General features: G+C 47.7%; 1 protein-coding gene across 1 annotated transcript in view; it reads right to left on the reverse strand.

Moving 5' to 3' along the window:
• ABCA1 (ATP binding cassette subfamily A member 1) overlaps nucleotides 1–26955 on the reverse strand; it is a 126928-nt gene that overhangs the window by 26095 nt on the left and 73878 nt on the right. Inside the window, 20 exon segments of the mRNA XM_014559347.2 lie at nucleotides 1474–1572; nucleotides 2854–2978; nucleotides 4623–4771; nucleotides 5823–5936; nucleotides 6109–6157; nucleotides 7241–7443; nucleotides 8358–8430; nucleotides 9550–9770; nucleotides 10633–10770; nucleotides 10985–11127; nucleotides 11965–12096; nucleotides 13122–13293; nucleotides 15174–15287; nucleotides 16390–16594; nucleotides 17480–17701; nucleotides 19383–19577; nucleotides 19579–19606; nucleotides 21162–21338; nucleotides 22095–22300; nucleotides 23058–23255. Coding sequence (XP_014414833.1) covers nucleotides 1474–1572; nucleotides 2854–2978; nucleotides 4623–4771; nucleotides 5823–5936; nucleotides 6109–6157; nucleotides 7241–7443; nucleotides 8358–8430; nucleotides 9550–9770; nucleotides 10633–10770; nucleotides 10985–11127; nucleotides 11965–12096; nucleotides 13122–13293; nucleotides 15174–15287; nucleotides 16390–16594; nucleotides 17480–17701; nucleotides 19383–19577; nucleotides 19579–19606; nucleotides 21162–21338; nucleotides 22095–22300; nucleotides 23058–23255 — 2963 coding nt within the window.

Here is a 26955-nt window from a genome sequence, read left to right on the forward strand (position 1 = left end):
CCTACAGTGTAAAGCGGAGCCACGGTCCTTACATTATTCTTGTATCAAACGGACAGTTTCATGGCTTGCTCTCTAGCTGTCTCTGTAAGCTTGCGGACTAAATGAAAAGTCCCACTATGATGGTGCTGTCCTGAAGCTCACACTCTAAAAACTTCACAAGGTGACTGGCTAAGACCAGGTTAAATTCCCGAACTTCCCTTAGTTCCACTACTTTCTGAAAAACCTACAAGTCTCCAGAGTGGGGCCCTTGCATCAGACGGCCCCTGGAACCCTTCAGGGGCGCTCTGCCTCCAGGCTGGGAGCCTCAGATGCCAAGGCCTCACCTCTTCTGTCTCTGTAGGCTGGCCCTCGCTGCAGACCCGGCCCCTCCAGCTCCTTGCTAGACTGGCATCCATCTAGAGTCCGTGCTGTTCCGCAGGCAGGTGATGAATCCACCCACCTCTGTACCATCTCCTCTCATTCTTCTATCTCGCCTACAAAACTTTCAAGCAGCACCTCATCAAAAGTCTTGTGACATCTCTGTCCTTCTCCACATGGGTCATCTTGCTCTTTAGGAACTGATATTGACTGCCAGGATTTACTACTTACTAAATATTAAGTTCTCATGAAGGTTCAGTAAGTATCCAGGCAAGAAGAGCTAGCAAGCACATAATAGCTGTCTGTTTAGAAATCTGCTCTAAAACCTTGCACACTCAGTATCACGCTCACTGGTCTGTCATCTGCACTGTCTTCCCTTTCAAACCTGGGATTCCAGTCAGGCCTTCTCCAGTCTTTCCTACACCTTCCCACACTCAGTCTGCGGTTAACAACCTCAAGTGCAAATTCTACCTGAGCCTGGAGACTTGAACCCCCTCCACCGCAGCTGGGCTCTCTCAGAAGCTCCTCACCTCCTCCCGCTGTCCTCACTCACAGAGATCTTCGGACATAGCTCCCCGCCACACACACTTAGAGGCATATGGCTGTTTTGCTAAATTTATGTAGACATTGCTTACTATTTTAAAAAGGATTGTGAAGGAGAATGTGATAGATAAAAATTATGTAACTCTAAAAGAAGAAAATATCCCTTTTTATAAAAACAATGTCATCTTCTCAGATTGTTAGAGTGAAACAGCTGGCAAGTAAGACTGCAAATTACACATAATGGGGGCCTGTCTCCACAAGTGGGTACAGGAGTTGGGGGAAAGGATCAGTATAAAGTGCTCCTTAAATTAAATATTAATTTCTGAAGCAGCAAACAAACAACTACAGTGATTTGCCTCTCAGGACATTAGAAGACTCTACTCATCTGTTACGTCTGTGCCTAGGTGGTCTGATTAGATCATTGTTGCTTTTTTTTAAATAAAAAGTGATTCAAAGGGCCCATGATGGCAGCCACAATGTGGCATACAGCTGACAAACACAGGGCAGACATTGAACCAGGGGACAAGCACGAGAAGCCAGCCGCGGAGGGGCTCCCAGCTCAGTGGCACTCACGGGATAGGGTTTCCTTCCATACATCGGGTCCCGAAGCCAGGCTTTCTGGTGAGAGCGTTCAAGAGTTCCTGGGTGTTCACATCCTCAGGTGCATCATTACTGTGGGAACATGAGAGGCAGCCAGCTCAGCGATTCCACGAATCAGAAGGAGGAAAAGTGTTTTGTTTTTTTTTAATTAGTCACTTAATATTAAGTGCTTCCTGTGTGCCAAGCTCTTAGAACAGAAATGAATAAAATCCAGAACCCAACCACAAGGAACTCAGCCTCTGGCCGTCGATTTGGCATCAAGGTAACAGACAGCACTTCAAAGAGGAGCTTGTGTAAGTAAGTTACACGTATGGAGGTGTGGGTGCATGTGTGTGTGTGCACAGATGTACACACACACCCACATACCTATACACATCTACGTATATGTTTTAATGTGAAGTACATGAGTTCATTTAAGATTGGTTATTTCAAAAGTACTTTCACAATTATCCATCAAGCATAGACAACCAGGATTTTCTAGGAAAGGACACACAGATTTTATTGGCTGAATGTTTACACGGACAACTGGAAAACACAAACCATGATGGGCTCAGGTTACAAACACAAAACAAGACCATGTTCCACAGCCCCGGACAACAGAAGGTCAGCAGCTGGGAAAGGAAAGAAGAAAGGAAACCTGCACTAAATAGGAAGGAAACGTGGGGTTAGAGAAGAAGACTGATTCACATGTTTATATTGCTTTTCTTTCTTCCTCTTTTTTTTTTTTATTAGAGGTCCCCTTTGACATCACTGGCACACTTCCCCCATCAAACGGTCTGCAAATACTACAGGACTGAAGAAAATTCCAGCATAGCAAGGTGGAGTAATTTCTTTGTCCTTTGTTTGAAGTGCTGGATTGTTATAGAGTAGCTGGTATTTTTGTCTAGAGAACAAACAGTTCTACAACTTAAAAAGTAAATAATGAACATGCAAACTGCACCATGCAGAAAACAAGAACCTGGAGGTGCAATGCTCTGACAGTGTATGGAATCCCTGTGTTCAACTAGCAAATAAAAACACAGCTATGAAAATCCAAATACATTACAGCTTGATCAGAGACTTTTTTGCAAGGGGAGATTATTTACATGAAGCACGTATGACTGGCTGTTCCTGACAACAGCCTATAAAGAGGAAAGGAGTTCAAATGCAGAAGAGGACTGGCCTATTATTTTAGGTTTGGTTCGCTGCGATTCCTGCGTCTAATATGAGTTTATGTGAGGGCTTTAGCCACAGCTGATAAAATTCATGCCCCTATGTAATTCTTGAGTCTCCCTCCGCCTGGCCCTCAGCACAGTCAACACCGGATCTGCCTGAGCTCTCCTCTCTCCTTGGGCGTGAAAGGCAAACACATACCTGACAAATGTGTACTGTTCGTTGTACATCCAGGGCTGAAGTTCCAGGCTGGGGTACTTGCCAAAGGGCGGCACAATCAAGCTGAACACCAGGGCAATGCAGACAAACACAGCTGGCAGGACAATCTATTACCAGGAGGTAAGGGGAGAGAGAAATCGCAGGAGAAGGGCAAGGGTCAGAAGGAAGGCCGTGGGCCATGCCAGCCTCCCAGACCAGCCAGCACTCGGATGCCTACAGGGCCCAGCTCCACGAAGGCATTCTTGGCAGGCTGGGAAGCAATGGAGACCGAAATCTCAACCTCTTCCCTCCAGGGCATTTCTGGAAGCTCGCAACAAAAGGCCAGAGGCTGTGGCCACCTGGCAGGGGCAGCAAGCTGAGAACTTGAGCTCTTTAAAGAGTAAACAGTGGTCACACATCAGAGTACCTCAGAACACTGGGTGCCTCTTCTCCCTGAAAACCTGAGAAAGGCCACACTGGGCCATGAGTGCAGGGCAGCTCAGAGGAGAGCTGGGAGCACCAGCCAGGACCAGAGGCCGGAAGGCCTGCCGCTCGGCTCTGTCTCTACCACAACTGTATCCACGGCCTCAGTTTTGTCATTTGTAGTCTGCAGACAGACTAGATGACCCATTCAGATCCCATACTCTGATAAAACCACTCTCTAGGCACTCTCGCCACTGGATGGGAACAGCAGCCTGTTTCTCCTCCAGATGGCCTCAAAGCATAATGATCTAAAACCTTATTGAGCCACCTTAAACTTGACTCTTGTACCTTCTCCGAAAACAATGACTTGTACACACTATAAGTAAACTCCGAGCTCCTTCCATTTATCCCTGAGAAATTTATCCTTAAAGAACTAACTCAAATAATGCCTCTGGTTCTAATGTTCTCGAGTTTCAGTGCAGAAAATTAATTACTGAGTGATCAATTCCATGGGAAAATATTATATGAGCATTATCTCAGTTAATGATTATTACAACCCTCAGGAGTAGTATCATTATCACCAATTAAGAAACTAGGTAACTGAGGCTCAGAGAGACTAAGTAATTTGCTCAAGGTCACACAGCTAGTAAGTAGCAGAACCAGAATTCAAATCTAAGTCTGTATGCTCCAAACACATATTCTTTGCATTACCCATCCAGTCTGCAGGGAAGAATCTCTGTAACTTCTTTCTTTATGCGTCTCAATTTTATAGACTGGGATAATTTCATCCCTCCTAAGCAAGTTAGCATGCAAACACTGACATGCCAGGCAAGAGTGTAATGAGTTTTCTCTGGTTACCTTTTTTTTTTTTTCTGACCCCTGGTTATCTTTCTATCAGTTTGCAGTTAAACATCAACTTGGAGAAAAATCAAGTTTCTGTTAAGTTCAGAAGTCGAGTGCATCTGGGCATATCATCGCTTAAGTTATGAAAGTTTAATGTGCCTAGTGAGTTTTCCTAAACTTTCCCTTGTTCTGCTCTGCTCTATGGTAAAACTAACACAGTAATTGCTAATAGGGGACCCACTGTAACCACTTACTCATTTTAATCTTTGTAACAGTTCTGCCATAGGTACTATTATTATCCCCATTTTACAGATAAGGAGATTGGGGCACAGAGAAGTAATTTGTCAACAGATCTACGAGTACAACAAGAAGAACTGGGACTGAAATGCAGATACTCTGGCTCCAGTGTCTATCTCATAACCACGATGCTATCCCACCTTTCCTGGGCAAGGAGCCTGCAGCCCACCAAGGAAGCCAGAGTCCTTGGCCTGAACAGCACTTCTCACCTGAGCAAAGAATCCCTTCCGACTCCGTCTGGCAATCAGCAACCTTTTCCACAAAAGGGCCACAAACTGTTGCTGTGTGAGTTTCCAGCCCTTCACCTGGTAGGAGCCTTTGCCATCCATCCCACTGAGCAGGTCTGTTTCTCTGGATTCTGCAGAAAGCCAACAATGAAGGTCATCTACTGTAGCAGGCATTTCTGATGTCCCATGCTCCTCCCTCCAGCATCGTCAGCAACCACCTTAGAGACTTTGAAGGTATAAGTAAAGGAGTAAAGGGCCTTCGTGATAAATCCACATCTGAGGAAAAGTGCTGACTCCAAATGCACAAAAGCAGCCGTCTCTGCCTTTGGGTTCTTATCTGACGAACGCAGAAAATGAAGGAGCCTTGAGACAACTGAAGAGATGTGTTCACGCATCATGGTGTTACACCAAGCCATTCAGATGAATCAAGTCATCCTCAATGTCTTATGAGTATTCTAATAATTCTATGAAAGAATATTCTACGAAACAGGCCATGTACGTAGGCTGACATACTTGAGAACACAATCTGTCTCCCATCTATTACATTTTTGGTAAAAGGTGGACACGTTCCTGTGATCTAAGTACTGACAACGTATAAAGTCAGGGAGAACACAAGAGCCACGCACTCACACACACAGGAACTGCGAAAGCCAGAAAGGTTTCTGTTCCTAAAAATTAGTCCAGAAATCCTCATCTTAAACAAGTGATTTGTAACTGCACAGGCTTGACGCCTTACCAACATTTGCTTGCTTTCTGTCCTCTCCTTCTCCATCCCGCACACAGAGGGACACACTCATCTAAAATAGCTAAAAGCAAATTCACATCTCTCTTTCAAAATCATTCATCCATTCAAAGAACATTTATTCAACAATTAAACACCTAATGAATGCAAGAAAACTGCAACTGTACAGGGAAGATAATAAATGGATTCAGAGGACTGAGGGGCCATCTTCTGATGTGGATCTTGACAGACAGATCATAGCACAGCGGACAGAGTGAGAGTAGGTTCTTTCAAGTTTGGCCGTACACATGGGAAAGTGGCTTTTCTCTCTCTCTCTTCACTTTGGACCCCGTGGGCATCTACTATCCTGGTTCAAGGGCATCAAACAGCTAACACCAGAGAAGAATGGATGAGAGAAATTCACTTTCAAGCAACGGAATGCAGATCTTGCCCAAACAGACCTGGGTCTATGTCGGAATCATTTGGATCAACAGCATCGTCTTCAGTGAACGGGCGAAGACAGCTCTGCTTGTCCCCAAAGACCCTCCTGTTTCGTCTTGCTGGTAAGGTGCCATCTGAAGGCAAAAGGGAAGGATCCCACGTTTTATTTTATTTGTTAAAAAGAAAAAAACCTACCCCTCCCCATCTGTAATGAGTCTATATACCAAAAATAAGAATGCTATAAAACAACTCAAAGGGAAAGGCACGCCCTGGGAGTTAAGACAGCGGCCCACCAGGGAGGGTTACCTGAGGTCTCAGCGTCCACCCCACTCTCTTCAGCCACCTTGAGAAATATCTGAAAAGTAGGAGTGAGAATATTGTTAAGCACCACATTGTGAGCAAGCAACTGCCATGATTCTTACATGACTGAATGGTACTCTAGCCTCTCAGGACAAAAAGTTGAAGCCTCGTTTATTAATAACACTTTGTCAGAGTCACTTGGGAGAGAAGCCGCTTGTACCAGAGCACATTCCCCCAGTGCTGAGAGCTATCAATCCAGACAATCATTTTCAAATTAAAGCTATGGCATTAGGACACTGCAGAAGGAGAAATCTGCTCCAAACCTACAGGGAACAAGCCAACTGGCTTCTTCCAAGTCTACGGCCCCAAATCTTTGAAGAGGCTAGCACTGTGATAAGTTATGCAAGGAAGAATGATCTGGAGAGGAGGGGTTCCCCATCACCAGAAATGTTATGGCAGGAATTCAAACATCAGAAGAGAATCTGAACTAGACTAACGATTTCCAAACTCTGATCTACAAGAAGCATGCAATAAAAGCACAGACATGAAGGCCTCACCTCCAGGAATTCTACTTCAAACACACTGGAACTGAGCCTTGGAATTTTTATTGTCACTAATGCCCTCAGATGGTTCTGTTGCACAGACTTGGGGACTACTGGGCCAGACAACTTTCATATCTCCTCCAGCCCTTGAGGTCTCTCTAAAGAGAGGCATTGCTACACGGTAACAGAGAATGGGCTTTGAAGCCCAAAACCCGATTCTGAATCCTAGCACAGCATCCCTGAGTGTCTACTTTCTCACCTTGTTATGAGGATTAAATGAAGTTACAATGATTAAAAAAACAAAAACACACCTAAGCTTAGCACATGGCACAGGTAGATTTCCCTATAAATGTTGGCCACTTCCTATGCATGGTCCTGACACAGTCACACCAGGGAGCAATACTCACAGTTCCTTCCTACCATCTCCCACTATAACCTTAAAGGGTTAACTGGGACCAACACTACCCAGATGCCAACAACCCAAGGGCTCAGTGCCCAGTTCCATGTAATCCTATTCCCAGTGGATATGCAGGCTGTCTCTGTGGCCTTGGGACTGTTGGCCCTGCCGTGTTCTGACAGTCAGCCACTGGACGTACTTCTTCCAGGGTCGTCTCTGAGATGCCGTAACTGGAGATGCCCAGGTCTGAGAGCCGGTCGTCAATCTCATGGAAGAGCTCCACAAAAGCTCCCTCCTTGGCAGCTTCGTAGGGCAGCACGTAGGTCAGCTCGTGCCCGATGTCTTCTACCAGCCGGGCCTCAGCCACGTGCTTCCTGATGAGGTTGGAGATGGCAGAGACATCTGGAGGGACCAAGGCACAAGTATGGTTCAGCCAGCTCAGAGGCCCCATGTTAAGGGCCAGCCACTCCCCACTTTCTCCCTTTGACTGCTCAGAAGCCCACAGTCGTACACTACACCTGTCTCAGATACTTAAGTCATTCCATGTGCTCATCTCTAGCCTGGGAGCTCCCGACTGAGTCTTACTCACCTCTGTCTCACCAAAGCCAGGCACCAGGTAGGTTCTCAGTGCATGGGGGGTGGGTGGGTGGGTGGCTAGCTGGCTGGATGACTTTGAGGTTGAAAGCCTGGAGTCTATTGCCTAAACTCTAGGATTCTTCAGTGGAACCTTAAAAAGCTTCTTCACCCTTCCCTAGCCTTTTAAAGGAGGTTCCTTCTATTTACCTCAGTAGAGGGTTAATCAGTTTATGGAAGGAGAAGTCTTCCCGGGAAGACCCAGTTGACAGGACTGGGCAGACATGCCAGGGTAAAGGCTTCTGTTCCACATGTGTTACTGGTGACACTGGCCCCCTATACACATGTCCTGAGGAAAACCCAGCAGGCTGTTCCTCTCCTGGGCTCTCACCCTCCCTAGAGACTGAACCCTAACCCCTCCCCCATCGGGTTAGCCCTCAGCTCCTCATCCCTGGTCTCCAGGTTCCAGTCAGACCCACACCCCTAAGGGATCCCTGCCCCTAATCATCTCAGCTCTCTGGGACACGGCCCTGCCAGCTCGCAGACCAAGCCCCAGGCTCCCCAGCAAGCGTCAGGCCAACCCACCACCAAGCTGCACCCTCTCCCGCAGCCGCCCGGCCCCAGCCCAGCAGCAAACCTTGAGTCAGCGCCACCAGCCTCTGCACCTCTCCTCCTCTGCCTCCACTCTGCCCAGCTGGGGGAAGCTCAGGCACCACCTGAATAAGAAACCCCAGAGTCCTTACCGATGGTAAGCGTGTCACTTTCATGGTCGCTGCCCAGGCCAGCATCAGAACTGCTCTGAGAAACACTGTCCTCCTGATGGCAAAGAAGGAGGTGAGAATGGGTCAGGGACCGAGCAAGGTACAGCCACCACCACCTTTGCTGGGGCGGAGGGGGGGGGAGGTTTTACGAGGCGCTGTTGTGAGAACTGGAGCCAAAAGCTTCTTTTGGGAAGCACACAACCAGGCAGCCTTGGCTTCTGAGGGCACCATCCAATCTGACACGTGTGTGCTATGTACACGGAAGCTAAGGTCTCCAAGGAACCGTGGCCTGCCTGTGAGTGCTGTAACCAGGCACTCGCCGACTGTCTCAGGCACGAGGTTCACCTGCCTGGGTGTCTAGGTCAGTGCTTCTCAAGCTTTAATTTGTGTTTCATCACCAGGGGGCCCTGTTGAAATGCAGATTCTGATTTAGTTGAAGTCTGAGTTGGGCCCAAGTTTCTGCATTTCTAATGAGCTCCCAAGTGATGCCGATGCTGCTGGTCTCAGACTCTGAGTCACCAGGTGCTAGGGGACAGGGATCAAGTTTAGGACATAAACATTTCAGGTGCCAGTGCTTCAACACAAATACATCTCAGGCATGTACCACAGCACAGGGGAAAATACACCAGGTTGTTGGGATCTGCTAGCTGACCCTGAACTAACTAAATCCCTACCAGCCCCACATCCCACATCTGGGACAATAATTACAATACCTTCTTCCCAGGATTGCTCTGTACTTCGAGCTGATAGATGTAAGAAAAAAAAAAAGGTTTCCAAGTGGTGGCAATGCTACCAAGAATTAATTATTATCGTGATTTTCTTTTACGCCCAGAGACTGGGGTGAGTGTCTGGCATGAATCGGGACTCAATAAACACTTGCTGTTTTACAGTTACGGTCAATGAGGTTTAAAGGTAATGAGCAGGCACAGCAGGGCATTTCTGCAGCCAAGGCTCTTAACTCCCAGCAAGTCTCTCTCCAACCAAGTGAAGTCCTCCAAGGCCCTCCTCCATCACTTGCTGTCCCCGTGGGAACAGTCATCTCCTGAGCTTTCCATGTATGAGGTACAGTGTGACTCAAAGAGGACACAGAGTAGAGAGAGGGTGGCCTCAAGGTGGCAGAGGTGGACAACCCACTCAGAGCCCATGCGTCCGGACTCCCAGGGCTGCAACTCACCTTCTTCAGACACGACACTGTGCTACTGCTATTCCTGCACGAACTGAGGGAGGACTCCACATCCTTCTTGACCAGGGTCAGGTAGTAGCCTGTCCCCAGCTGGTTCTTCAGGAACAGGGAGGAGCCCACACAGCACAGCTTCCCATGGGAAATGATGGCGATCCTGTCCCCCAGGATGTCTGCCTCGTCCATGTGGTGCGTGGAGAGGATGATGGTGCGGCCTGCCGGGCACAAACACAAGGACGGGGACAGCTGAGGCCCGTTGTTCTCACTGACGACAGTGGCCGCAAGCACAGAAATACGAGCAGGAATCAGCATGGGAGAAAGATCCCAAAGTGGTGCGCTCGTGACCCACGGGCCAGCAATGCTGAACACAGCTGCTGCATCCTCACAGAGCAAAGAGCGGAAATGGTCACCTGGGCACTCAGTGCAGGCCCAGCAGTGTGGTCAGCGGTCTACACGCTGTCTCAGTTTTAATCCTCTGTGAGACAGGCACTCTTATTACAGACAAAGAGACCAAGACAGGGTAAATGACTTTTCCTGGGCCTCAGGGCCAGCTTGAGCTGACTCCAAAGCCCGGGCCCCGCATCCTGTACCACCTCATGTAACTTCTGCCTCTCTAAGCAGCCCGTGGCACTCCTACACCTCTCCCATCCAGCCCTGTATTCATCCACTCTGTCCACATGAAGATTTAGCGTACCACGTGAGGACAGAGATGCATGACAACACAGCCCCTGCTCTCGGCAATCTCCGTCTATAGCGGAACATAATTAGACTGCGCACGGGACAGTTCGATGCTGGAGGTGGCACTGGGCCCACAGGGGATGCCCTGTATCCTTGTTTCTCTTCTTGCAGGCCCCTAGGTAATGGAGTGTAAACTTACAGTGTCTTATAAACCAGGCCTCCCACTTGCCCACCAGGGCTGAGCTCAGACCCCAGTTCCACATTTTCCTTGAGAAGCAATTCTGTTGCTCTTGCAAGAACAGCCAGGAGATACCACCAGGCTCCAAGCCTCTCCATCCCACCGTTCCAATCTCCCTCCCCCTCCCAGCACAGGAGGCAGAGTCAATGCACATCAGTTACCTTGTCGATATTTCAGCAGCAGCTCCCATATTCCCCTGCGGGAGTAAGGGTCCACGCCAGCTGTGGGCTCATCCAGAATGACAACCTTGGATCCCCCGACAAAGGCCAAGGCCACAGACAACTTTCTCTGCATTCCACCTAGGAGAGAGAGGAGACAGGTTCCAGGACCCACCCCAGTGAGTGGCCACAGAAGTGGCAAAAGATGAATAGAGGTGCCCACCTGGGGACAAGCCAGGGCCACCTTTCTAACCGACCTTCCAACCCCCCGAGCAGGGGGCCCTGGGGCACTGCATGCATGCATGCGTGTCCGTGAGGCTGCAGGAGGAGGGGATGGGGAAGAGGAAGACATCACCTGACAGCTGACTGGTTTTGCTTTTCAGCTTGCTGGGTGGCAAACCCACATCCAGGGCCATCTGCTCCATCTCTGCTTTCACGTGCTTCTCTGAGAGCCCTTTCAGGCGGGCGTAGAACCAGATGTGCTCCTCCACGGTCAGCCTGGGGACAGAGGGCAGGTCAGCACTGGGCCCACAGGACACACCAGAACACAGTGCTTCCTGACCCAGAACAGAGCAAGCACCCCCAACACCTTTTTCTTTTCTTTTTTTTTTTTTAAACTTTATCAACTTCTGAAAAATCATCTCCAAGGATTCCAGGTAGAACAGCAGTGAGCAGCCGCAGGAGCTGCTCACGAGGCAAAGCTGCAATGCGACAGGCCTGGCCCCCGAACATCCGGCAGCCACAGGTCCTCCAAGGGCCCTCCCCACGGACCCCAACCAAGGAGCTGGCTCAGCATTTACCTGGAGCAGCCCTCCAGAACCTCAAAGGACCTCGGCCCTGAGGTGGGAGCCCCTGTGGGGGACGGGAGCCCGAGCTGCTCATGGCAGGTAAGAGGAAACCAGGGCCTGGAAGGGGGATGTCCTTGCCCAAGGTCACGGAGCTCAGGTCTCTCTGCTCGCTGACAGGCAAGCAGAACAGAAGCAAAAGTTCTGAGCAGGGAACGTGGGGCCCTCATACCAAGGCCCTGCAGCACCGCCAGGCCTGGGCGTGAGAGCTGCAGTGGCCTCAGTGGGGTGTGGTGGGGGACAGGATGTCCTTACTCCAGGATGACAGGAGCGGAGAGCACTATTTCCCAAGCCCCACCCACCCAGCTGGCCTGACTGTGACATGCCCCATCCAACAATTCTCTTACTTTTCCCAAAGTGGAGGACAACCAGGTCTTAACACGTGAAGGGAGGCAAAGCCTGCCACTCTCAAAGAAGGCAAAATGCTTACTGTCCCACTCTGCCCATGACTCACAACACACATGTCCAGACAGGGTCTGCTGGTACTCACATGTCGAACAGCACGTTATGCTGGGGACAGACGCCCAGGTTCTGCCGGATGGTGCTCATCTCAGAGCGAATGTCTTTCCCCAGGATGTAGGCAGTGCCCGAGGTGGGAGGGAACAACCCAGTTAGGATTGACCTGAGGACAGAAATGTTAGAGTACAGAAGTCAGCATCAACACCACCTCCTCCACCCCGAGATGCTCCAGTCCAGGCGCCAGAGCCGGGCCGACAGCAGGGGCAGCAACCCTCCCACCCCTCTTTCCTTCCTTCCCCAGCAGACCCCCACACAGCAAAGGAGCCTTTGCTTTAGTGAATAGCTAGGACTGGGCCTAGGTGTTGGAAATAATTTCAGCACAAGCATTTTTCTGAATGAGGATTCTAATTTGCAATGGAAAGTACACTTTAAAACATACATTTTGTATGTCTGAAATGTTCGTGTAAAGTGGACAAACCAGAACAAATTATTCGAAGATAAAAATAACTTCTGCGCTAGGCAATAGGATTTCGTACACCTCTTTCAGATTTTTCTGCAATGTCATAATATGTTGATTTTGCATTTTAAGAATATACAACAGAAAAACAGGAAAAGAAGGTCAAATCCCCTAAAAAAAAAAAAACCCAATGGTTAATGAACTTCACTGAAAGTCACTGAGGCTAACTCTGGTGCTTTGATGGCCTGAGCTCCCTTCTGAAATGAACCCTTATAATGTCCCTGTAGGTCCCACAGAGGGCAATCATACTGCCAGCTGCCCAGCTGTTTCTCACATTTGCTTGGAGGTAGAGTTTCCGGAAACTAGTACCTCCCTCCAATGTATCTAATCTTTCTTTCCACATTTCTTGCCTCACAGTTTTGACCAAACCAGCTACAAAGAATGCACTTTTCCAGAGTGGTCACAGCCTCAGGTTCCAAAATCTCTGCAGAATTCTGAGAACTGACCGGGAAAGGTCATCCAAAGGCCCCCAGCCATTTTAATCTGAGGATGTCGTATCTAACAAGACCGAGCATTCGGAAAGTACTTCTGTGAGTACTTGACACTCATCAGCTCCTCACATGCTCTGCCCTTGCCCAGGGAACCAACACAACATCCTTAGGTATGAATTTCTAACTGTACTACAGAACCTTCCTGGGGCCAATTCTGAGAGAGCTACCCCCTCTTCTTACATGGTGGTGGTCTTCCCCGCTCCATTGTGGCCCAGGAAGGAGGTAATCTGGCCCTCATAGAAATTCAGGGCCAGGCCATCAACAGCCACCTTCATGCCGTCTCGGTAAACCTTCATCAGGTTCTGAATGGACACGCCCAGCTTCAGATGGGTGGGTTCCTCCTCCATGCAGACTGAGAAGACAGGAGATGGAAATAAGCCCACAGGAGACACCAATGAGAGGAGTGTAAAGACGCCACGAGCTGTGCTTGTACTTTCACAACTGTCCGCTCTCTGTGGCTCCTTCTGGTTTGTCAGGCAGGCAGGCAACAAACATTTATTTAGGACCTCTTTAGGCACTAGGGTTGGTGATGAAAATACACTGAGAAAGAAGCACTCCCAATCTACTGGCAGAAAAAGACTTAACAAGGAATCAAAATACAGGATCCTAAAAGCTCCTTAGAAAACACATCTAAAAATACCAGGGAACTGTGGTACAGCCAAGGAATACTGCTCAGCAATGAAAAGGAAGGAACTGTTAGTACACATCACAGCTTGGATGGATCAAGGGAATTATGCTGAGTGGGGAAAAAAAAAGCCAATCTCAAAGATCGTATGGTTCCATTTATATAACATCCGGGAAATAATGATATACTAAAAGTTTGGAAGTAATACTATAGTAGAAATAGAGAATAGAGCAGTGGTTGAGAGGTGTCAAGGGTTGGGGAGGAAGGGAGGTGGCTGTGGCTGTTGAGAGGTAGCATGAGGGAGTGCAGTGGTTAGGGGACAGTTCTGCATCTTGATCAGGCCAGTGATTACATGAATCTACACGTTAAAATTGTGCATTAAAGTTGCACAGAACTAATAAACATACACAGACACAAATGCAAAACTGGTAAAATAGGAAAACAGTCTGTGAATTGTACCAAAGTCAATTTCCTGTATTATAGTTATGCAAGATTCACCACAGGGGAAAACTGGGTGAAAGGTACAAGGGAACCCCCAAACCCCATACAAGTTTTTGCAACTTTCTATTTTAAAATAAGGGTTTGTTTTTTTTTTTCCTTTAATGCCATGGAATCTCAGAGAAGGGAGGGATTGACTATGTGAAAATCTAGGAGGGCTACCCAGCAGAAAGGGCACTGAACTGGATCTTGAAGATTGAGTAGGAATTTAGAAGGCAGGCAAGTTGGAGAAAAGGTTCTCCTGTGAGAGGAAACAGTGCATACGAGGCTTGGGGTGTGGAATAACATGCCATGATCCAGCAGCGGTGAGCAGCTCCAGGAGACTGACAGAGAAGAGAGGTGCAGAGAGGAGGCTGGGGAAGAAGAGGAGGAACGGCAGGAGGAGCCGCTAGAACAGCAGGCAAGGGCCAGGTGTAAGGACTCTCGTGAGCCACGCCCAGGAACATCACACTTTTCCACTGACAACTTGGGGAAGGGCACAGAAGACAGCAGCAGAAGAGGGACTCGTTAACTACTCAGGAAGCCATACTGAACACAAAGAGGTCCCCTCCAAGAACTTGAGCAAAAAAGCCCGGCAGGCAGAGCCTTTGCTGACCTGTGAGCATCCCTACCCACAGGCAGGAGCCAGGAGAGAGTGAGTGCTCTGGGTAACAAAGGGTGAGAACAAGAAGAAGCACAGAGTGAGCTCGGTGGCAGCCAGCTGGTGCAGCCTGCACAGGGTCATCCATCTGTCCTCAGGACGAGGCAGGCAGCGAGGTCACGGTTCCATCGCCATGGCGTCTTTCCCCTCCCTGCCAGCTGTCAGGGTAGTATGAAAAGTACGTGTGTACGTGTGCAGGGAGTCTAGGGAGCTGAAGGTGAAGAGATCAAGGGCCACTTTTCCAAAGCCAAGAAAACAAAGGGAAGGAACCCCGACAGTGACTCCCCAGTAAGTCAACAGCACTGGAGACAAATGGCATGGGGGAATATCACAAGGGGGACTTCATGTGATTTCTCTGCCCCTAGGGTGGTTTTAGAGTCTTTTAAGAAGCGAGAGCCATTGGCTGCCCCCGAGAGCCGGGGGGGCAGCCGCACTGTGGTGAAGGGGAGAGCAAGTCAGCAGCACCTACTTTCTGATGCTCCCTTCTGGCTGGAACCAGGGTGACTCTTTTCATCACTTTCCTCGCCAAACCAGTAGGACTTGGTACAAGGGAAATACCAGGGCCTGGGGATTCCGTACTGGCCTGAAAGCAAAGCACAGGTGTGAGCCAAGCTTGGCAACATCCCAGCATTCCCAAGGTACCCCAGCCAGACACAGCTTCCTCAGTGTCTCTCCCTGACACAGCCTTTGGAGACAAGACGATGGGGATGGAGGTGGGGGAAGGGGGGCTAATACTTGCTGAGACCTACTACATACAACCAACATCCTGCCAGGTCTCTGAATCTTTCCAACAACCCCATGAGGCAGGGATCATCCCCACTTTACAGAGGAGGCACCTGAGGGACAAGCAGCCTGCTCAAGATCACTCAGCCAGTAAAGTGAGGGACACAGAACTGAATCCAGATCAGTACTATAAAAAATCACACATTCAATGCAGGAAGTTCAAGTAGGAGTAGGTGATAAACATTTCACGGACACTCAGAGGAAAGTCAGAAGGTGAACCAGAAAGGGTTAATCCTCACTCTCAGAACTGCATCTTCTATGAAAATGTATCCAAGGCAGGTCTTGGTGAAGGTGCTTTGTTAAGGGAAGGATCAAAATGAATTTTTGTGAATACTAATTTGATTAAATCGCTGACAAGGGCTTAGAGCCAACATATCTTATTATTCACAAGCTGTACTCAGGAAACAGAACCTCCACCAGTGACAATTTGGGGGATATGGAATTTAAGAACTGGGTCACCACGGGGAGCAATCTCCTGGGCTGGCTGACCCAGTGTAACCCATCTGGGTTCATCTCCAAGCACTGACACTTACCAGCTCTGTGGCCACAGGCAAGTTACTTAACTTCTTGGAGTTACAGTTCTCTCATTTGCAAAAGTGGGTTAGAATGGTACCTCCCTCAGAGTGGTCTCGCGGATGAAATGAACCAAAGTATAAAAAGCACTTTGCACAGTGCTGGGGACACAGTGCTCAAGAAACAAGAACCAGATCAGTAGTAAGAGTTGTACTTCTGGCATCAGCTGCTTCTCCTTGGACTGTCTGCTTGCCGTGGCTCTAAAGCCCTAATCACTTCCCAGGATGACCCACGCCCTGAAGAATTCCAGCACAAAGGGAGGAAAGCTCTGCAGCTAGAAATCCCATGTCCCCAGCAGGTGACGAAAGCAGCATGGAAGCTCAATGAACCTGGAAACACAGCCTCGATGTACCACGTCATCACCCCATAGAGGAAGGCGTCGAACAGCATCATGGAGACTGAGGTGGTGAGGTTGAAGCCATCTTCCTCCACGGGGCTCTCAAAGAGGTTGTCCCACTGCACCCCAATGCCCTGCTCCTCAAAAAGGGCGAAGTACTCACAGCCGAACCCAAAGGCCACGGGAGACAGCAGGCTCTGTGAGAAAGAGGCAAAAGTCACTCATCCATCTCCTTGTCGCTCATTTTCCTGTCACTGCTAATGTAAATGCCACCTGGAGAAATATGAATTTGCAAAGTGGATCAATTACAAGATACGGAAATATTCATCTACAGAGTCCCTTTAGGGGAGTGGGCTCTCTGGCAGCATATAAAATGATTCTATTTATACCTGCTCATTATGCAGACACATTTCAGAAATGCATATATGATGGAATGTAGAACTTTGAGAATTTTATGCTTCCAAAGGTGCCTCAAGGGCTCAGCGAGCCTGGATGTTATACACATACACACATTCATCAAGGGTTCCCTCAAACTCCCTGCTCGGCCAGTGATGGCTCAGTGTCACAGGAACCTGCCTGGGGCTGCTCATGTCTAAGAGGTCCAGACAGACAGACAGAAGCACCTGGAGCATCCTGTGAAAAACTCAGAGGAAAACTCACTCTTTCAAGGGCTGGCATACCCTTGAAGGCTTCACCTCCTCCATACAAGGGTCGGGGAGTACTGAAGTCAGGAATGTGTGGGGAGATGGTTCACCTGCTCCTCAGGCTTTAAGTTCAGAATGTATTACTCAAGCAAAACCACATACTAGACACAAGAGTCCAGAAGGAGCCATCTCTGACCTTAAGAGCTTTCACTCAGAGGACTAAAGATAAATAATTTAATAAGAGACCATCTCTGCCTTCAAGGAATAGACCCTAGAACTGAAGCTCAAGTCCATTGGATCTTCTGTTCTTAGCTTGGAGGTGAAATATGAATTTGCCAAATCAATCAATCACAAGATATGAAGATATTCATCTACAGAGTCCCTTTAGGGGACTACAGCTGGGTCTGCAGCCGCTGCAGGAGGGCCAGAGTTACTTACTGCGAAGATCTTGAGTGTGAAGCCCACGTAGTCTTGCCACGCCACACACAGGACATAGGGCAGGTACAGCGTGAAGTAAATGATGCCCCCGCAGGCCGCGGCCAGGTTGGCTCTGGAGAAGAGCGTGCTGATCAAGAAGCACTGCAGGATGGTCACCACGGCGAACACGGACAGGAAGACAAACACCACGCTGGGGTCACTGTAGGGCAGCAGGTTTCCTAACTGGGAAGGAAGAGACCCAGTGAGAGACTCAACAAGCAGTGATCTGCGGGAAGCAGCCGGGGCTTATTCCTACTCATCCCAGAGACAACACAGAGGAAGAGGGCTGCTCACTTTTCTCAAGAGTGAACGGAAGCCTAGAGAAGGGAAATGATGAGCCAGAGACCACACAGCAATGTAACGGTAGAGCCAGAAACAGGACCCAGTCCAGGGCTGACATTCACCAAGATTCATCTCAACAGACAGTTGTGTCCTCTGTTTCTCCAAGAAATAATACCACCTGGTTTCTCCTTGTATAAGGACTCTGACTCTTGGCACCAGGAAAGAACTGGGGGAGACAGCAGCCCACGTGACTTTTCCCTCCAAAAGCCAAGGAGAATGGCCAGCCCATCTTAACACCCTCCTTGATAACCTGCCATGGATTCTGGATCCCCACCATCATCCAAATTCTGTGGACCTTTCAAGCTTCTCTCTAGTAGTTGATTCTTTTTCAGCAGGACCTGCCAGCACATGGCTGTCCCAAAGCAACTCTCACCCACCGGCCACAGGACCACCACCCCCTCCACAGAGCTTGGCTCTTACGGTCAGATATCAGGGCATGAGAAGGGGGTGATTTTAGCAAGAACTGCTCTGCCATACAATCAGGTGACCTCAGTGAGGTCCTTAACCTTCCTTGGCTTCATTTCCTTGTATGTTAAGTGGGTTATTTAGTGAGGATATCATAAAAGAGAACATGTATGTGCTAAAAACAGCACTTGGCAATCAGTAAGTGCTCATTTGTAATGAACAGTAGTATTAAATTAAATGTTAGTGCCTTTTGTTTTGTAACCAACCCCCCTTTTAAAAACATTTATTTTAGGGCAATGCATCCTTAAGTGAAATGATTGAGAAAAGAAGATTGGCATATAAACCTATTAATGTAAGGAGTGGACACAGAGCTGCACTGTACGAAGTCCCCTTGAAGGAAAAACTTGTTGCCTGGCTGTCAGCAGACAGCCTCAGGTGTCAACTCTAGGTTTGTCAAAGCTGCTGGGAGCACCTGGCCCTGAGACACGCTCTTCCAATGACTGACAGGCATGGGAAATGGGGTTTCAGGGAGGGAGGCCTTAAGGTAACCTAAATGGCTAGACATTTCAAGCTCCATGTCGGGACAACTCCGGCAACAGTGCCCATGAGCGCGGCCATGCATCAAAGGTCGACTCCTCCCTCGGCTCAATTCTGCGTCTTCCCCATCCCTCCTGCAGACATAGGTCCCTAATAAATATCCATACGCCAAACTCTGTCTCAGCCTCTGCTTCCAGAAAACCTTAACGTGTAACAGTATCTACCTTTCTGATTGTTGCTTTTAGAAATTCTAGCAGAATCATCAACCATAACATCTAGGAAAATGAACGGCACTCAGATGCTGCCGTGAACCACTGCCAAGCAGACAGCCTGGTGTAGCTAAGTGTCTGCTCACCAGGGAAGCAAGACCCCTGGGTTCTGGTCCTGCATAGCTGCTAACCAGCTGGATTGGCCCTTCTCTGGGCCTCACTCTCCCCAACTAGAAAGTGAGGGAACTGAAGGAAATGGCACATACGACCCCTTCCCTCCCAGGGAATCCATGCTTTCCTTCTCCTCATGTAGCCCGTGTGTGGCTGATTCAGGAGTTCCTCGGCAGGGAGGAGCCGGGGAGGCAGCTTACTTTCAGGATGACCACCAGCAGGCCGGCGCTCACGAGCAGAGGGACGAGGCTACTGATGAACCAGCTGAACCAGAGGATGCTGTTATCCAGGCCCATGATGCGCATGGTCTCCTTCAGCCGTGCCTCCTTCTCGTACACGATGCCCTTGATGATCACAGCCACAGAGTAGATCCAGGCCAGCGTCATGAAGAGAGGGCATTGACCGGCTCATGACCCGCAGGAAGCTGGAAGGCCAGGAGCAGGATAAAGGTCAATGTGAGCCCGGCTCCCGCGTGCACGAGAAAGCACCAGGACTGAGCCCTGAGATGGGCAGACCCGTGCAGTCGGACGGGCACACCTGGTAAGCAGGGCGATGCAGGGGCAGAAATCACACTAACAAAGCACTGCCAAATGAAATGTCTTTGGGGGGCCTGCCTTAGTCACCAGGTGGCTGTGAGATGGCACTAAGCTAAATGTGGGTGATTTTAAAGCACTAAAACCAAACCAAAACAAAACAAAAAGCCCAGTTCATTATCTCATGAAAGCTCTACATCTTCAAGGTCATCTCACTATCAGCCTGCCTTGCATAACTGTTATGACAGATGGCGCAGAAACACACTTCAGGCAGGCTCTTGTCAGTAATATTTCAGATTCCAAACTAAAATGGGAAATGCAGTTGTGTAAAAGAGACACAGGATCTGGACTCTGCAACTCAAGGTTCAAGCCCCAGCTTGACCACTGTGCACTTCCAGAGTAAGTGACAACAGGCAAAGGCTCTGACCACTTCTAACCTTCCATCACGTCTCCATCTTAACGCATCCTTTCCAAAGTAAGTCCCCACTTAGGGGGTCTTTGGAAAAGTCTTTCTTTGGAAAATATTGGCTAATCTTTCTGAAGGTGAAAAACAAGATAAATCCAGGTGACCTGGAAAAGCTAGAGTGAGCCCTGTGAGGAAGTATGTTGTTCAATGCGAAGTGGGGAGAAATACAAAGGGAGGAACCCCACTCCTTCTGCACTGGGATCTCTAAACACACACACACACACACACACACCCAGAGAATAAGAGAGTTTCAGGAACTTGTGAGAGATGTTATACATTTCAGACGCCGGCAATAACTGCACCTCGGTCCGTTCTCTCTCACAAGAAGTCATTAGCTCCACAGGCACAGTCCCCACAACGAGAACTCGGCAGCAGTGACTAAGCACTAAAAGATTATCTAAAACGTCTAAGATAAAAAGGCCTTGATCAGTTGTATTTGTATTGTTTGAAAACGCAGTTTCCCATGTACAGAAAGGAAGCAGACAAACGGACGTGAAGTCAGCTTTCGTAGGTCTAGAACACCATGTCTCTGAGTGTTGGGGACATGTGGATGTGTGCGTGCATTTGGCACTGTGCTCATCACCACACACTTTAAACCTGCAGAGTGAGCCGATTTTGACCAAAGGGATAGAGTGTAAAAAATAAAAGTTCTGGTAACCATGGACGAGAAAGGAGTGAGATTCCCAGTGTGTGCACACACGTGTGTCTGTGGCTTGGCTCAAATGGTCAACTACCTACAGCTGGCATCTTATTTCTTGAAATTCCAGAGAAATTCAAAAACAAATTTTTTTGCAGTAACCAACTGTTTAACTAGTTAACACACATATGAATATAATCAAAGCATTCTGTTTCCTCCCTTGGGGGGGTGTGTGTGTGTGTGTGTGTGTGTGTGTGTGTGTGTGTATGCGCGTGCACACATGCACACCACCTGGGGACAGTGTTAACTGGTTAATACAGATGGTGGCTTACTGGCAACTTACATGTCATCGACATAACACGGGTAGGGCATCTGCTGCATGTAGATGCCGGTTTTCTTCTCTGCGCCCGTCAGCACGCTGATGATTGCCTGCTCCACAACATCCTGCAAGTAGGCGAAACCCCCCCAGACATACCGCATGTCCTCAAAGGGGTCAGCCCGAGGACCAGGGTCCCAGTACCTAGAACCAAACCACAGGTGATCAAACACTCCTTAGACTCATACAATAAAAAATTTCAGTCACCCACAATCCTACCACCATTACAGATCCACCATTCTTATTTCTGTGTCTTATTCTCTGGTCTCCATTGACATGTACACCCGTTTTTAAATAGATATAATTGGAATGAGCAAACCACCTGCTGGTTTGGTTTTATTCCCCTCCACTGGCTACCTAACATTGCATCAAGAGGACATGCCAAAATTTACTTAACCATTCCCTTTTATATTGGTTGTTTACCCCATTTTATTTAACTTTTTATTTTTTAAAATTGGGGGGGGCGGTAATTAGGTTTATTTATTTATTATTTTTGTCAATGGAGGTAATGGGGATTGAACCAAGGACGTCATGCATGCTAAGCATGCACTCTACCACTGAGCTATACCCACCCCCCTGCTCCTTTTTAGAAAAATGGATAACACTAGCCCAGGGAACCTAATATCTCTTTCTTTCTTCTTTTTCTCCTGTTGATTTAATTCCTTAGGACTAACTCCCTCCCTTGAATGGAAATGCTGAACCAAAGGATGGTATTTTATGATCTCTGAAACTGTCGTGTCCAGCAACGAATGTGCCAATTACACCCAAATCATGCCGCCGATCTGAGCTATCTTGTGTGCGAAATTTCTACCAAATTCCTGGTTAAGATAAAGCACCTCCAGTCACATTAGCTGTTCCTGATTTCCCCGAGGTTGGTCGGCACAACGGGCTTTGACTTACCCATCCTTGATCTTGTTTGTCCTCTCCACGTTGTCGATGTCCATTCGGATCTTGTACTTGACATGATGGGGCAGCTCCACACTGCCGGGAGGAATCCCAGTGAACACGATCCCAGCCCAGAACTTCCTCTCGTCCAGCAGCTCCATGGACTTGTTGATGAGCCGAACCTCTGTGGCTACTGGTTCTAGCTTGTTCAGGTTCACGCACTGAAGGAAGAAGAGCCGTTGTGAGACGGTGATGGCCAGGAAAACAGGCAGCGGTCCAAGCAGAGTCTGTGCTAAGAGGGAGGCTCTAAGTGCATGACTTTTATCCTCACTCTCTAATCCTCTCTAAAGTCATTTTCCAGTATTCAACCGAAAATGGTTCATTAGGGTTTTTAACTGCAATTAAGAAAAATGTTGGAAGTACTTAGAGGTAAGTTACTTATATTGATTTTTGTGACAGGAAAGAGGTTGAAACAATGATCAAACCCTCTTTTCTCAGTTTTCTTGGCAATTTTGAGTCATAACAATGAAACAAACAGATCAAAAGAAAAAAAAAAGCCTTTCATTTGTCCCTATTAAGTCACATCATATTTAGGATTAATTTTTTAAAATGTAATCAGTTCTATTAGATTTTAGATAAGTTCCTAAGTAGTGATTTTTTTTAAAGGGAATGTTTTGTTGCCCTTAGGTACTGGGATATCAAAACACAGAAAAACCTAGAAGACAATGGATAGAGACATTCTTGAGTCAGATAGAATAAAGCAAGAAATTAGGTCTGTTTGTTTACTCATTCTGTCATTCAACTAACATTTATTGAGTGCCTTTTTGTAATACCACACCCTGTGTTAGGTTTGAGGAATACTACTGTAAATAAGACTATGTGTTATTTTTAAGCTTTACTCCAATCCGAACCCTACTGCACCATCTCAGACGAAGAAGCCAAAGCCTTTTGTAAATGGTCCACAGAACTGATCCTCACCTCCATGAAGCGAGAGATGGTCTGGATTGCCTGGTTGGTCTCGTTGAAGGCTTCTCTCCAGGTGTACACAGAGCCATTCGTGGACTGGACATCCTCTGGGTGCTTGGCCAGAAATGCCACGATATCTTTGGCTGTCCAATCTAAGCCTTCCAATCGCTGTTCCCAAAAGTGGTCATTGCCTCTACTGTCCAGCAGCGTCTGCCATTCCAATGAGAAATGTACCAATAGTCAACACCAACTAAGTCTTGACAAGCACTATATGATTTACAAAACCCTTTCACGTACATTGTCTTTTTTTTTTTTTAATCTTCATAGGAAACTGTCAGGTAGGTAACCATGTTCTCATTTTACAGGTGAGAATACTGAGGTTGAAAAAAAAAAGAATATGGTTTTAACCAAGGATGAGGCATAATATTGACAGGCATGGAGTTGAGATTAAATATCAGAACAGTCTGAATCCAGAGTCCACATGTTTGTAGCCTAGCTTCACAGTGAACAGTATTCCCTACAGTAACAACAATAATTCTTATACTCTGCATCATTACTATACTGGCTTATTTAATTGCTTTAGCTCATACAACTCCATAAGAAAGGTATCTTTAACAGTTCCCATTTCACAGATGGAAAAACAGAGGGGTCAAATCCCCAACACAAGGTCACACAGCTAGTAAGTAACAAAGCCAGGATACGAGACATGGGCTCTGAATCTACTGCACCTCCCCACTGCATTATATCACCTTCTCTTTTAAGGCCCAGGCTGATGACTCCTCATAAAGACTCTGTTCTCTAGACAGAATTAAGACAAACCTACTTCTGCTATCTCATTTGGGAAAAGAATGCTGCTGTTTAACCAGGTAAAATATGATCTTTCCCAATTGCAGGACTCATGAGTCATGCTTGTAAAGGAGGTTTGTTTTCCGTGTCTTCTTCCCCAGCTGGTTGGCTCTCCACGTGGGTCAACATGGAAGAGAAGAACAAACGCCCCTGGTGCTTGGCCAGTAGGTGCAGAGGACCAGGGCACAGGCCTGCACAGCTGTGCTGCCAGAAAAATGAGTCTGCTCCAACCCCAGCTCATGGAAAAGGAGATCAGCTGCAACTCCTGCCACACCTTCGAGAAGGTAGACGAAACTCTGGCTCTACTGAAATGGACTCTCTGAGGGAACAACCTGAGCTATATTTTAAAGCAGTCTTATTTCTACTAAGATTTTAAGTTTTTCCCCCATGTAGCTTCGTATTTATTATTTTAAAGGCAGCATAATGGTTTTTTTATAAAGGACATATACTATAATTTCTTTAACTATTCCTGTACTGCTAAGCACTTGGTCTATTTCTAACTTTCTTACAATAACAGGTACCAAAGCAATAACATTTTCCCTCATACAGTGACTTCTTTCTTCAAAATTATTTCTGTATGGGATACATCCCTGAGGGTGTATGGAATGAAGGTACACAGATAGCTCATTTTTTATGGTTCTTACAATTTTTATTTCAAATTGCTTTCCTGCAGGGAGTAACAATTTACACTGTCATCAGTTAAGATGTGTATTTTTGTGAACAAAATAGATACAAAGATGTACCCCACAAAAGTTCACAGGAGTATGGGTTAGCGATTCTGAAACGAGTTTATTTGGGGACTTGAACTGAACAAGTAAGACCTGAATGAAGACACATGGCATTTGGGGTGAGACCTGCCCAGCCCAGTGTGGCTTTGGGCAACATGGCCACAGAGGGCAGCCAGGCCAGAAAGATGCGCCCAGTGAGATCACTGACCCAGGGACCCTGGATCACCCTCAGGGGGCAGGGCCAGGGAGACAGCAGGGCCTCAAGATGAAGGAGACCGACAGCAGGTCAGAAAGGAGAACAGTTTGAGTGCTGTGACTCAACAGAGAAGTGCCTCTGGATCCGTGGGGTGATGGCAGCAGGTGTAGACAGAGCCAGAGATAGAGGAAAGGTAAGAGCTACCACAGAGCAGAACAGGTGGTTCCCAGGGGCTAGGGGCAACGGGGAGGTCAAAGGGTACCGAGTTTCAGACATGCAGTGTGAACAGTTCTGGGGATCGAACGTGCAGCGTGGTGACTATAGTTAAGGATTCTGCACCGCACGCTCGACACTTAGCTCGATTGTGGTGATCATTTCCCAGGTATATACATATATCTGAACACTAAGTTGCATACCTTAAATACATACACTTTGTTTATTTTTTCATTTTTAACACCTTTATTGTGGTATGATTCCTGTAAACTGCACATATTTCAGATGTATAGCTTGATGAATTTTGATAGATGTATACACCAATGAAACTACCGCCACTATCAAGATAGCTACATACACTTTTAATTTGTCAATTACGCCTGAATAAAGCTGAAAAAAAGAAAGAAAGAGAAGAGCTACCCTAACAGAAGCAGAAGCCTCTGGCATCCTCACAGGTACCGGAGGCGAGGCTGTAATGGGTGCAGAGGACTGAGAAGCTCAAGCTTTGGAGTTAAACACTCCTTAATAGAGAAAAGCAAGCAGCAGGGGGAGGCTCCTTCAACTTCCCACCCACAGGCGGATGAGTCTCCGACTGGTGTCTCCAGCCTAACCACCTCCTGCACTCCAGGCCCCAGTACCCACTGGCCTGTTGGACATCCCCGCTGACCACAGCTAGAAATCAAGATTCAACCTGATGCTCCCCTCTCTTTCATGCCTCCTCAATCCAGCAGTTACCATGCTTTGTCTCCTGCCAATACCTTCACCACCTACTTGGATAGCCTCCACCTGGTCTCTGCCTTTCGCCTTTCCCCTCTTCAATCTGCTTGTCTTATCAAAGGAATATATCTATAGCTCCCCTTGCTTAAACCCTTTCATGGTCCTCCAGAACTTAAAGTAAAGGTCCCTGGCTTGACACCCAAAGACTTCTAAACCACATGCCATGCGTTCCTCCCCAGCCACAGCTCCTACACCTCCTACCACACATCCTGGGTTCTCCCAGCAGGATTCCTAGTGAGTGCCACAGCTATGCTTACAAGAACCTCGACCCCAAATAATGGGGAGCTTAAGAGATGCTGGAGCATCCAAGCCAAACTCTCCATTAAAGAGTAGGGGAAGTATCTGTCTGCCTACAGACAAAAACTCATGGAGTCCCTTCAAAGGGGTCCCTCATCATTCCCTGAGGCTCCGAAGGAGACAAGTTCAGCTAGTAGAAATGTAGATTCTAAGGCGAGGACCAGGAAGAAGAGGTCTGAGACCACATCTGGGTCTATGGCACTATTGGTGGCTGGACCCCCATGAACCCCTTTTGAAGGAGAGGCTGGAGCCCCACAGAGACCCATCCCTAAAGGGCGTAAGTTATTATCATTATTACTAGTAGTTAGGAATTATTCAGTAAATCCATACAAATTATTGTTTGTGTTCTTCTGACTAAAGTCCCTTGGTTTTCAAAGGTCCCCAACTTAAAAATTCTGCACATATAGCAAGACTAGTGTAACAAAGATGACTCCAGCTTTCCCAGCATCAGAAGGTCCCCCGGGTATCATCCCTCCCAGGGCCTCAGGGGACAGACTTTAGCCTGGGGAAAGTACCTCTCAGGCTACATACTGCCTCTTAATACCCAGCTGCCTCTCTGATCAATGAGGTGTCAAGACAAGAGACCTGGCAAAATCCATTCGGGCTCTTTAATAGCAGCAGGAACAAAAGGAAGAGGCCTTGCTCACCATGGAGACAGGAAATAGTCTAATGATTCTCTGACTCAGCCCAAGGCAGGGATGATGTGATTAAATGGTACTCAGGCTCAAGCAAGAGAGACACTCTGTTCTTGATCAGACTCCTCCGCTTTTGAATCCAATTGTTTCTAGAGCACTTATCCCTTTTCAAGTAGCTCTGAAGCACTAAGTGCAATTCCCCTCCACGCAGTGACAGT

Source organism: Camelus ferus, chromosome 4 (assembly GCF_009834535.1).
Source record: "Camelus ferus isolate YT-003-E chromosome 4, BCGSAC_Cfer_1.0, whole genome shotgun sequence".
In the NCBI taxonomy this organism is placed as follows: Eukaryota; Metazoa; Chordata; class Mammalia; order Artiodactyla; family Camelidae; genus Camelus; species Camelus ferus.